Here is a 12,282-nt window from a genome sequence, read left to right on the forward strand (position 1 = left end):
TTGAAGACAGTCATTATTTTTATCCTCAGTCTTCTTTTCTGCTGACGAGCTTTATAAGAAAAGATGGAGGTGTCTTTTTTTTTCCTCTCTAGGCCGAGGATCTATTCATGAAATTTGCACACAAGGCTTCAGCTTTCAACAACTGGTGTGAGAATGCTGAGGAGGACCTGTCAGAGCCTGTGCGCTGTGTCTCACTGGATGCAATTCAGCGGCTGAAGAAGGACCATGAGGACTTCTTGGCCTCCTTGGCAAGGGCCCAAGGAGACTTCAACTATTTACTAGAGCTAGACCAGCAGATTAAGGCCTTAAATGTGTCCTCTAGTCCCTATACGTGGTTAACAGTGGAGGTGTTAGAAAGGATCTGGAATCACCTATCTGACATCGTCAAGGTAGCTTGGGGCAGAGCAGAGAGTTCCTTTGGCTATAGTGAGCATGATCACTTGATATATTATCCAAGTTTGGGGATTTTTGAGAAAGAAAGGAACACTATTAATAATTACATTGGGACAGCAGTCATGCACTGAGACAATCTGAGAAAAAATTTGTAAATATGTTCACAATAGGCATAGCCCTATGCCCTATAGGTTAGAGTCTCAAGCACCTGGGTGTTGAGTGGTGATTCAGGGAAGCAAGCACAAGCTCCAGGAGATGGCTCTAAAAATAGGTTATGAAAAGTTCATGAGGCTTGTATATATCTTTACAGTGTATATACTCCAAGGCATTCTCTATTTTATACACATCTCCAAAAGTGCCTTTTTGATGTGTTTGTGTTTAATTTTTGTCTGTATATAGTAATGCTCATTACTGAAGCTATGGAAAGTATTTTAAAAGTTTACAAAGAAAAATTTCACTATAAAATCATCAATTTCATTTGGCAACTCATTATCTTTTCCTTTAAAGCTACATTTATGTTCATTTAAATGAAATGTCAACTGGAAAAGAATTGAGTTGAAGGAAGATTTGCCTTTGTTACTAGTTTATTTGTTACTGGGCTTGGTAACACCTGTAAGTACTTATGGGAAGTTTCATAAGCTTCTTTCACATTTCTGAGATGAGAAGAGATGGGCTGGAAGAAAAGTGAGCACACAGGCAATAGTATTGGAAGATAGGTGAGATTTGGAAGAGGGAAGATGTGCAGGTGAGACTCAGAAACAGTTATTTTATTCAAAGAAAGGCCTGCAATGTGCACATTACTATCTGTGATTTGGGGTTTTAGGAAAGGGAGCAGGAGCTGGAAAAGGAAGAGGCAAGACAGGTCAAGAACTTTGAGATGTGCCAAGAATTTGAACAGAATGCCAGTGCCTTCCTTGATTGGATCGTGCAAACCAGGTGTGCTGTGATACCCCCAAACTCATGATCCCTATACTATACTTACCATTTACTATAAGGATGAAATGCATAACTGAGGGAAGGAAGGGGAACTCTTACAGTATTTATGCTGTCCTAAAATCACCATATCCTGTCTGTGCTTTGTATTTGGAATCGGCTGTACTCTAAATCAGTCATTGCAAAATTGAGAAATGAGAATTTCATCTCGTTGCCCATTCTGTATTCTCTCCTTGATACTCTCACTTTTTTTCCCTCTTGCCTATAACTACAGTCCAAAAATAGTAACAGTCCCTTATGTTTGCCTTCCCCTTTGTACTTTACAAAGTATTTCTATGATCCATTATCTCAACTTTCAGAGCAACCTTGAAAAGTGTACAGAGCTGATACTATTACCACTGTTTCCAAATGTGGAAAGAAGTTCAGTAGATAAATTGACTTGATCAAGGTCACATATGTATTTATTGGCACAACCAGAGCAGAGTACACTGTGAATACTTCATAGGAAATTATTATGTTACTTGACTACTAAAACAGTGAAGAGAATCAAGTGAGATAATATATGCTAATTGCTTTTATTAAATGTAAAATGTTCTATACATGAAAATAACATTTGTCACATCTTGGGGCAAATGGCCTGGAAAAGAGGAGACTTAGAGGGTATAATAAATGAGTAAATGGTCAAAGGTGGTAGACTATATTCAGCAGGTGGGTCAGCATTGTGGAGTTAAAGTGTTGTTTTAGGCAATCCATGCTACTGTTCCTACAAATGCATTGACAAGGGTAAATCAGAAAATGAACAAAAAGAAATTCTGTATCATGGTTAAATAAAACATCTGATGGAAAGCAGAGGATATACAGCTCACCCTCCTCTGCCTCAGGTTTTGGTCCCTCCTCCCCTGGCAGCAGGTGTCCAACACTGAGCATATCACCTGACACCTGAGCCCTTCATCCTAAAGTAAAGAGATGCACAGAAGGCTCTGAGTTTCTCAGTGTGGGGGACACTTTGGGGACAGTGGGTGGAACAGGTTCATACTTTCTAGGTACAAAGAATTTAGAATGTATCATAAATCTGAAGAAAGACCATTTAAGTAAACCATGTTAACATGTGATTTCACTTTTCTCTCTTCTGATTCCTGTTCTGGACATCCATATCCAGGGATTATTTTCTGGATGGGTCAGTATTTTATGTTATCATGTTTGTTTTGCTGTATCATTCTGAAAGAATTAGTTAAGTAGGCCTTAATACTAAAGCATCTTCATCCCATTGCAATCTGATGGTCCCTAAATAAAATGTGGGGTAAGAAAGAGAAGCAAAGTGTATAACATTCTGGCCCTACACCCCACTAGGTGAAGTCTTGCCTACATTAGGTTAAGGGTATATTTGAGAATAATGACTAGGAGGGAAGTATAGAAGCTTTCTCGTAGGCAGAGTAGAACTGGGACAGCCTTACTTTCCTTTTCATTTGTTGCCAATAAACAGAGAGGGTTTGGCCTTGTGAAAATTTGGCATTGTGAAAATTCATTTCAGAAAAGCTATATAACTTGGAAGAACTATAGAAGTGTAGGGGTTTTGAGTTGGTCTGTTTGTGTAAAATTCTGACCTCTGATATTATAAGTAATGTATTCCTCTGGTTCTTAACTAGATCTTTGCTGAAAGAAACAGGAACTCTGGAATCCCAGCTGGAAGCAAATAAAGTAAGTAATGTTCATTCACTAGCTCTAAACATTGCTGGAATTACAAAGAGTGCAAGAAAAACTACTCAAAGGAAACTGGTGATTCTTTTAGGTAAGTCCCCTGGCTCAAAAGTCAAAAGCCTAAGTCTCTGGTGTCAACCCTGCCAACAATTTGCATTCTAACCTTTGGCCACCACTTCATGGACATGGATGTCAGTTTGTTTAAATCTCAACTTCAATTTCTGTATCTATACAATGGAGTCAATAATAGCTATATTATAGATTTACTCTAATGATTAAGTAAGGGAACAAATGCAAAAGCTCCTGGCCTACAACTTGTAACATTGACAAATTTCTGTTATTATTTGATGTGGTAAGAAAATAAAATTGAATCTAGATTATCTCTTAATAATCGAGTGAAGCAGTGGGCTACACCTCCTAGAGAAATGGAAATAAAAACAAACATAAACAAATGGGACCTAATGAAACTTAAAAGCTTTTGCACAGCAAAGGAAACCATAAACAAGACAAAAAAACAACTCTCAGAATGGGGGGAAATATTTGCAAATGAAGCAACTGACAAAGGATTAATCTCCAAAACATACAAGCAACTCATGCAGCTCAATATCAAAAAAACAAAAAACCCAATCCAAAAATGGGCAGAAGACCTAAATAGACATTTCTCCAAAGAAGATATACAGACTGCCAACAAACACATGAAAGAATGCTCAACATCATTAATCATTAGAGAAATGCAAATCAAAACTACAATGAGATATCATCTCACACCAGTCAGAATGTCCATAATCAAAAAATCTACAAACAAGAAATGCTGGAGGGGGTGTGGAGAGAAGGGGACCCTCTTGCACTGTTGGTGGGAATGTAAATTGATAAAGCCACTATGGAAAACAGTATGGAGGTTCTTTCAAAAACTAAAAATAGAACTACCATATGACCCATCAACTCCACTACTGGGCATATACCCTGAGAAAACCATAATTCAAAGAGTCATGTACCAAAATGTTCATTGCAGCTCTATTTACAATAGCCAGGACCTGGAAGCAACCTAAGTGTCCATCAACAGATGAATGGATATAGAAGATGTGGCACATATATACAATGGAATATTACTCAGCCACAAAGAGGAATGAAACTGAATTATTTGTAGTGAGGTGGATGGACCTAGAGTCTGTCATACAGAGTGAAGTAAGTCAGAAAGAGAAAAACAAATACCGTATGCTAACACATATATATGGAATCTAAAAAAAAAAGAAAAAAGAAAGAAAATGGTCAGAAGAACCTAGGGGCAAGATGGGAATAAAGATGCTGACCTACTAGAGAATGGACTTGAGGATACGGGGAAGGGGAAGGGGAAGCTGGGGCAAAGTGAGAGAGTGGCATGGACATATATACACTACCAAATGTAAAATAGATAGCTAGTGGGAAGCAGCCGCATAGCACAGGGAGATCAGCTCGGTGCTTTGTGACCACCTAGAGGGGTGGGATAGGGAGGGTGGGAGGGAGGGAGATGCAAGAGGGAAGAGATATGGGAACATATGTATATGTATAACTGATTCACTTTGTTATAAAGCAGAAACTAACACACCATTGTAAAGCAATTATACTCCAATAAAGATGTAGTGTAGTGAGGTGGATGGACCTAGAGTCTGTCATACAGAGTGAAGTAAGTCAGAAAGAGAAAAACAAATACCGTATGCTAACACATATATATGGAATCTAAAAAAAAAAGAAAAAAGAAAGAAAATGGTCAGAAGAACCTAGGGGCAAGATGGGAATAAAGATGCTGACCTACTAGAGAATGGACTTGAGGATACGGGGAAGGGGAAGGGGAAGCTGGGGCAAAGTGAGAGAGTGGCATGGACATATATACACTACCAAATGTAAAATAGATAGCTAGTGGGAAGCAGCCGCATAGCACAGGGAGATCAGCTCGGTGCTTTGTGACCACCTAGAGGGGTGGGATAGGGAGGGTGGGAGGGAAGGAGATGCAAGAGGGAAGAGATATGGGGACATATATATATGTATAACTGATTCACTTTGTTATAATGCAGAAACTGACACACCATTGTAAAGCAATTATACTCTAATACAGATATTAAAAAAATAAAATAAAATGGCAAGAAAAAAAAGCAGTTGGCTAGAACAATGTTTTTAACCTTAACCTTATTATCTTTCCCTCCACCACCAGAATAAAAATTTAACTAATTAAATCTAATTTAACCCTAATGAGAGAACTTAATGCTAAAAAGATGTTGTCAGACAGGATTGATTTTTGGAGGGCCACAAACCATTGTAATATCTAATGTTTTCACAACTAATCCCTCATCACAACCAATTCACTCCTCCCCTCTTTAGGAAAAGACATTCCCCTGTTCAGAAAACATGACCTAAATGTAGATATTTGGCATATAATATGCCTGAATGACAGAAGAGTCATGTGGAAGTCTGTCCAAGCCAATGAAGGAGACTGAAGTGTGAACACTGGGAAGTTTAAGTGGACCTCAGAGCTCAACCACAATCAATAGTGCAAATAATTCATGGTGAAAATCACTGGGAGCATGGATCCTGGAAATCCTACCCTTCTTTATCTGCAGTATATAACTGTTGACACTTAAATTTATATATTACAGATTACCAGAATGATAGAAGTCATATCATTTAACCTTTCCACCACTTTATAAATGAGGAATACAAATATAAGTGAGGTGGTTTTCCTGAGTAGTTCATTTTTTTACAGAGGACAGGAAAATTCCTGAAGATAATTGAAAAGGAGCAATGAAGGGAAGTCTAAACTTATCAGCTTCTTACCTTCTGTATCATCCCTAGGTTTGGATCTGGTACCCTGGGTGACTGCCTCTCTTCTTTGTCTTTTTCCAGAGGAAGCAGAAGGAGATCCAGGCAATGAAGCGTAAGCTGACCAAGATTGAGGACCTGGGGGAAAACTTAGAAGAGGCTCTGGTCCTGGACATTAAATACAGCACCATTGGGCTGGCTCAGCAGTGGGACCAGCTCTACCAGCTTGGGATGAGAAGGCAACACAGTCTGGAACAACAGATCCAAGCCAGGTATTGAAAATCCATGGCCAGGGCTGGGCAAGGGTGTGGATGGTGTTAGGTATTAGAAACTTAGCTCCAAGAGCTAAAGTTTGGAGTACTGTATACAGGAGTTGCTTCAGTGATAGTACACTCACTATCCCCAGAACCGATATTCTCTCTCTTTACTGACCCACAGAATGACTACTTCTCTTTTTATAGGAGGCTATTATAAACTGAGACTCAGTGCTCCCAACCCCCTCTGTCTACTCACCATCCATTTCTCTGAGTCTATTCACCATCTTATATGACCTCTTCAGAAAGCATTCCCTTTTGTAAAATTCCCACTGAAATATCTAGAATGAAATAAATATTCAAAGTATAGAGCAGAAGAGAAAATTTCATTTTTTTTCTAAATAAATTAATTATATCAGAGAAGCCTTAGTTCATAGCTTTTTTGGCAGCATTAGTTAACTGGATCAGAGACTGGCAAACTTTTTCTGTAAAGATCTTGATAATAAGTATCATACAATTTGTGAGACATATAGCCTCTTGTTTAACTACTCAACCCTGCTGTTGTGAAGAGTAAACATCTATTGATAATTCATAAATGAATGAGCATGGACATGTTCCAGTAAAATTTTATTTATGGACACTGAAATTTGAATTTCTCACAATTTTTAATGTTTAAGGAAACAGACTTCTTCTTTTGATTATTTTTAATCATGTAAAAACCATTCTCAGTTCATTGACTATACAAAAGTGAGTGACCGACTGGATTTGGCCTCTGGACCATAGTTTGCCAACCCCTGAACTAGATCACTTGACTAGCATAATAGTCACTAAAATTCCTCTCTTATTCTTATGGCATGTCTTTTTCTATTTCTCTGTTTATTTCATGGGTTAATTTTTGTTTTTCCTTTCAGAGACATCACTGGTCTGAGTGAGGAGACACTACAAGAGTTTCAAACAGCCTTCAGGTGAGTATAACTTCATAGTTGATTGGTTCTTTGTTTTCCAGACAATCAGAATGAATTTCCAAGTAACTATTTTTTTTTCCCTCAGTGTGGTTTAGTAGGATCTTAAATGAAGATATAGATATGTTATTTAGCTTCAAGTCTTGGCTTTTAGTATGTCTATGGGATTCCTTGATTTTAGGAAATACATTTATTTTATGTTCAACATTTTATTCATTCCCCTCCATCCATTAGGTTTTAAAAAAAAGTGTGGAAACACAGGCAAGCTCTCCACTCAACTGATAAACTTATGGAATGTTACTAAAGCCCCAACTAGTACAAAAAGAGCTATTCTTTTCTTTTTTAATCTGATTCCTATTGAACTTGATAAAATGTTTTTATTCTTTAGGCACTTTGATGAGAATTTGACAGGTCGCTTAAGTCACAAAGATTTCCGGTCCTGCCTGAGAGGGCTCAATTACTACTTGCCCATGGTAGAGGAAGGTGAACCTGAACCCAAGTTTGAGAAATTCCTGGATGCTGTTGACCCAGGGAGGTAGGAGGAAAACCAAGGGCCAGACCATAGCAGGGAATGAGGCTTGGGGAGGGGGGCGCAAGAACAGAAAGTAAAATGATCCATAAAATATGAAATTAATTCATCTTGAGAGTAGGAATATACAGACTACCATAAATGAATTGAGCAGCTTTTGGTGCCCTTTTAGGATTATCTCAGAAGTTCATGGCACTAACTCCAACTCAGGCTCCAGCTCTGCAATTTGTTCAATTCCTGGTTTATGTTTGATCTAGGAATTTCAGCTAGTTCTGATAAAGGAACTTGAGAGAATAATTCCTTCCCTTGTGTAAGATCTTAACGAGACATGGATTATTCAAGGGTCAGCTCCTGCAGATGGGTTGCTGTGTGCTTGTGAGGGTGGGACAGAGTCATAGAGGGATTACGTTACTATTAGAGACCAATTCTTTCTTATACCAAGGACCAAAGAAGATCAGAAATAGAGGTCTTCAACTCAACTTGAAGAGCTTGAGATACTTAGAGACTGGTGCTAGTGGAAAATCCCCAAATTCTACTTAGAGAGTCAGGCTGACTGACCCATGTGGAAACAGAGGCTAGAACTTAGGAAACTGTTTATTTGGCTGTAAGGGCATGAGGATGTGGGTCAAATAGAGATCATAGCCCATAGTCTCAGAGAGCTGAGATGGGACAGACACTTGGAGAATCCAACTTCTCTCTGTCTCTGAGACACTGAGTAGGATAAGAAAGGGATCTGCCTTCCTCTTTGTCTTGAGAGGGGACAATTCCTGATCTATTTCTCCCAACAGAAAGGGCTATATCTCACAAACCGACTATACCGACTTCCTGATCGACAAGGAGTCAGAGAACATCAAGTCCAGCAATGAGCTAGAGGATGCTTTCCAAGCCCTGGCAGAGGGCAAGGCCTATATTACCAAAGAGGACATGAAGCAGGTCAGATTCCAGTTTGCATTCACTCTCATTACACTCTCATCATAATCAACATTTTGCTCATCTCAGGCTTGGCTGCCTACTTACCATAGGCGACCACATTCCCCTCCCCCACTTTTTCTCAGATAGTGTTATGCACTGGATATCATTTGCTTTGATCACTCATGTTGTCTTGACACAACTCAAAAACCTACAGTCAATCTCTAACGACTATCAGTGTCAATCCCAAACATGCTACTTGGTTTTCAAGGCTATTTATTTATCCTGTTTATTTAATAAGCCAAATTTAGAGAATGGTGTAAATAGTGCAGTCAGAGTGAGATGGGACTCTTTGGATAAGAGCTAAGTTGAAGAGATGAGTTGGTCTTATTCATTAGAAATTATAGATTTCTTTCTATAAGAAAAGCACGTGATAGGACCAGGGCTGGCTTCTTCTTCCAAAGTCTCTCCACTTCCTGAGTTTAGGGCATATTAGAAGCCCCAAAGAGCCAGCTATTTTTAATCCTTATTACTGCATTTCTTTTTTTTTTTTTTTTTTTTTATGTTTCAGGCCCTAACCCCAGAACAAGTGTCATTCTGTGCCTCACATATGCAGCAATACATGGACCCACGGGGCCGAAGCCAGCCTGCAGGCTATGATTATGTTGGCTTCATCAGTTCCTACTTTGGCAAGTGATAAGCAGCTATTCTTGGGTCAGAGAATCTTGGTGTTGTGGGAAGTATTGGGGGATGAAGGAGACAGGCAAGTACAGAGGGTGGAAAGATAGTTGTGTGTGTATGTGTGTGTGTGTGTGTGTGTGTGTGTGTTTTACATTTATTGCAGGACCTGAAAAAATTCTTGAGCTTGGGAGATAAAGGCATTAACAAAATTGGAGGAGAGGAGGCCATGGGTTTATTTTATATGCAACTAATCACTGCTGAGGGGTATTAAACAAGGTCTCTATTTTCCTTTTGTTGAGTTCTACCTATCCCTATTATTTTGTGTTTTTTTCTGATTATAGAATAAAGTATTTCCCTTAAAAAAAATTTTAAGTTCTTTTTGATAGAACAATATGAAGTAAAATGTTCCTGACTCAATTGGGGTTCTATATTTCTGAGAATTGTACTGTCATCTACATATAGGCAGCTAATTACACTGTAAATAAGTGCTTGGGTGCAGTAGATACATAAGATCCAAAATAAATTACAAACAGTGTTTCTTGAGCTTGAAATGTGTTTAAATTCTTACATTTGAAAATGGAGATATTTGATATTCTGGGAAACCCCAATATTTTAGTCTATAAAATGGAATCACACAGAGAAGACCAGCACAGTACACATTTTCTTCTCAATCTGTCCGTTTTTCATACTTCCCCATTAGAGTGAATGTTATTACTCTCAGAGCAGCAAAATATGAGCATGGCAGATCTTCTTTTTGTCCTGTATGTCCCTGAATTTTCTCCAAAATTTTAATGTGATAAAAAGAATCTTTGTTTTGATTTACTTCTATCTCCTATTAGTGTTAAGCGTCAGTAGAATTTTTATAGAATTAAGGAAAAAAACAAATGACCCAATTTTTTTCCTATTTCTGGCTGAGTAATCCTCCTTTATATATATATATATATATGTACCACATCTTCTTTATCCATTCATCTTTTGATGGACATTTAGGTTGCTTCCACGGAGTGAAGTAAGTCAGAAAGAGAAAAACAAAGATCGAATATTAATGCATATATGTGGAATCTAGAAAAATGGTACAGATGAACCTATTTGCCGGGCAGGAATAGAGACACAGACGTCGAGAACGGACATGTGGACACAGAGGGGGAAGGGGAGGGTGGGATGAATTGGGAGATTAGGTTTAACATAAATACACTACCATGTGTAAAATAGATAGCTAGTGGGAGCCTGCTGTATAGCACAGGGAGCTCAGCTCGGTGCTCTTTGGTGAGCTAGACGAGTGGGATGTGGGGGAAGGAAGTCCAAGAGGGAGGGGATATAGGTATATATATAGCTGATTCACTTTATTGTACAGCAGAAACTAACACAACATTGGAAAGCAATTATACTCTAATAATAATTTTTTTAAAAAGCTCAAAAAGAAAAATGAAAAGAAAAAAAACAAGAGGTGATGCTATTTCCAAATAATTTCCAGACCAGATTTGATCTGAACAGATTTGAACGCTGACATTTTGTTCTGACTTGTAAAAATTTATGCTGTCATTTGCTTGTGAGAAGACTTAGTTCATTTCTTTGCTCAGTATGAAACTGCCTAGCTGTTTTTGTATCCTGCACGAACAGTCTCCACCTCCCCATCCATGTATATTGCCACTTGGTTACCATTTCAAGTCTCAATCCCATTCTTTGTATAGAAATTAGTCCTTGCTAAGGGGCAAATCCTGTCACAGGAGCCATTTAAAGAAATTTTGGTTAAAACTATAAAGCTGTCTTTGCTGCTAATAGTGTATAAGTGTTTTTACTGATTTTTGCTTAAACAATTGGGTACTATGAAGTATGACAATAAAAAAAGTATTTCAAAAAATGTTCATAAATGTCTAAATTGTGTTACCAAATTATGAGTTACCAAATATGATTACAGTTGAAAATATTCATAGCCCAGTAGGCCATCAAAAATCAGTATCATTTAATATCACACTGCCCAAATATGGAAAATCTAAATAATGTATGTTTGTAATAACCAAAGGCAAAGGTGACTGTGGTTTTATTCTTCTCCTGAACCCTGCCAAGTATTTGTAAATCCTAAATCAGATTATTAGGCATGTGGTGAGTCTTTAAGGCAAAGGACCAGTAGTACCATCTCATAAAAAAGAGATTAATAATATAGAGGCTAAAGAAGATAGTATTTGTCTAAAGAATCAACAAAAATTCCCCAAGTAGATGGTACTGTTAGAATTACATACAGCATCTTCTGAAATCAGATTCTGACCACCCATGCACTCAAGCAGAAAATGGTAATATGGGAATTATCATACATAATTGTGGACTATAAATATTCAATTTATAATATTATAACAATTAGAACTTGTATCAAATTTTCCTCTTGATCTCAGGGTTAAGTTCCTCATATTTCAAACTGATTTTTTCTTGACCTTCTGTTTACTTACTTTGAACTGGAATCCCTGCTGCTCCTTGGTAACTCTCTTCCTTACAATTTATAGAGGGGAGACTGCCTCTGGGACCCAGCCCTGTGGCTACATTCTTGATTTTTCTTTTATGATTCCTACTGCTTGGTTGGGACTCAAAAACAATTCCACTCTTAACAGAACTCTCCCTTTTACATTTTATGGGCTTCCCTGATGCCAAACATTTGCCTGGAAGCCATCTGATTCTTTTTTCCTATAGCCTGATCCATTTCCCAGTACCTACTCTTCTCGGGTCTCTGGATCTAGGTTCATCTTCCTACATTCTCCAGTCAGACACTGTGCCAGGTAACAGCACTTTACTCTTCTTTGGCTGGTTATATCATGAAATATAAGATGCTGGACACTGCCGGCGCTGGCTTCTGCCAGCATGAACTAGGTAACAAATATGTCAGGCTAAAGTGATACTGCCTAGAAACTCCAAATAGTAAAATATGGCCATATTGGGTGTTTCATGTATGGCCGACTCTGTTCTAAAGGTTTTATCTTAATCATCACAAAAAGGCCTACAAAATAGATAATGTTAAATTTCATTTTGCCATTGAGAATGGAGGCGCAGAAATGTTAATAAACTTCTTCTAGATCACACATCTAAAAAGTGGCAAAGCTAGGCTTTAAACTCAGGAAATCTGACTCCAGAACTTTATGGA

General features: G+C 38.1%; 1 protein-coding gene across 1 annotated transcript in view; it reads left to right on the plus strand.

Annotated features, from left to right (window-relative positions):
* The window catches only part of SPTA1 (spectrin alpha, erythrocytic 1), a 69,510-nt gene extending 60,318 nt beyond the window's left edge, over positions 1–9,192 (plus strand). The window contains exons 43-51 of the mRNA XM_007445584.1: positions 93–389; positions 1,217–1,329; positions 2,486–2,503; positions 2,973–3,024; positions 5,902–6,089; positions 6,983–7,036; positions 7,422–7,568; positions 8,351–8,495; positions 9,043–9,192. Coding sequence (XP_007445646.1) covers positions 93–389; positions 1,217–1,329; positions 2,486–2,503; positions 2,973–3,024; positions 5,902–6,089; positions 6,983–7,036; positions 7,422–7,568; positions 8,351–8,495; positions 9,043–9,168 — 1,140 coding nt within the window. The 3' untranslated portion in view covers positions 9,169–9,192. The remainder of the gene's footprint in view (positions 1–92; positions 390–1,216; positions 1,330–2,485; positions 2,504–2,972; positions 3,025–5,901; positions 6,090–6,982; positions 7,037–7,421; positions 7,569–8,350; positions 8,496–9,042) is intronic.
* The last annotated feature ends 3,090 nt before the right edge of the window (positions 9,193–12,282 follow it).

The sequence above is a fragment of the Lipotes vexillifer genome, unplaced genomic scaffold (genome assembly GCF_000442215.2).
Source record: "Lipotes vexillifer unplaced genomic scaffold, Lipotes_vexillifer_v1.1 scaffold1927, whole genome shotgun sequence".
NCBI lineage: Eukaryota > Metazoa > Chordata > Mammalia > Artiodactyla > Lipotidae > Lipotes > Lipotes vexillifer.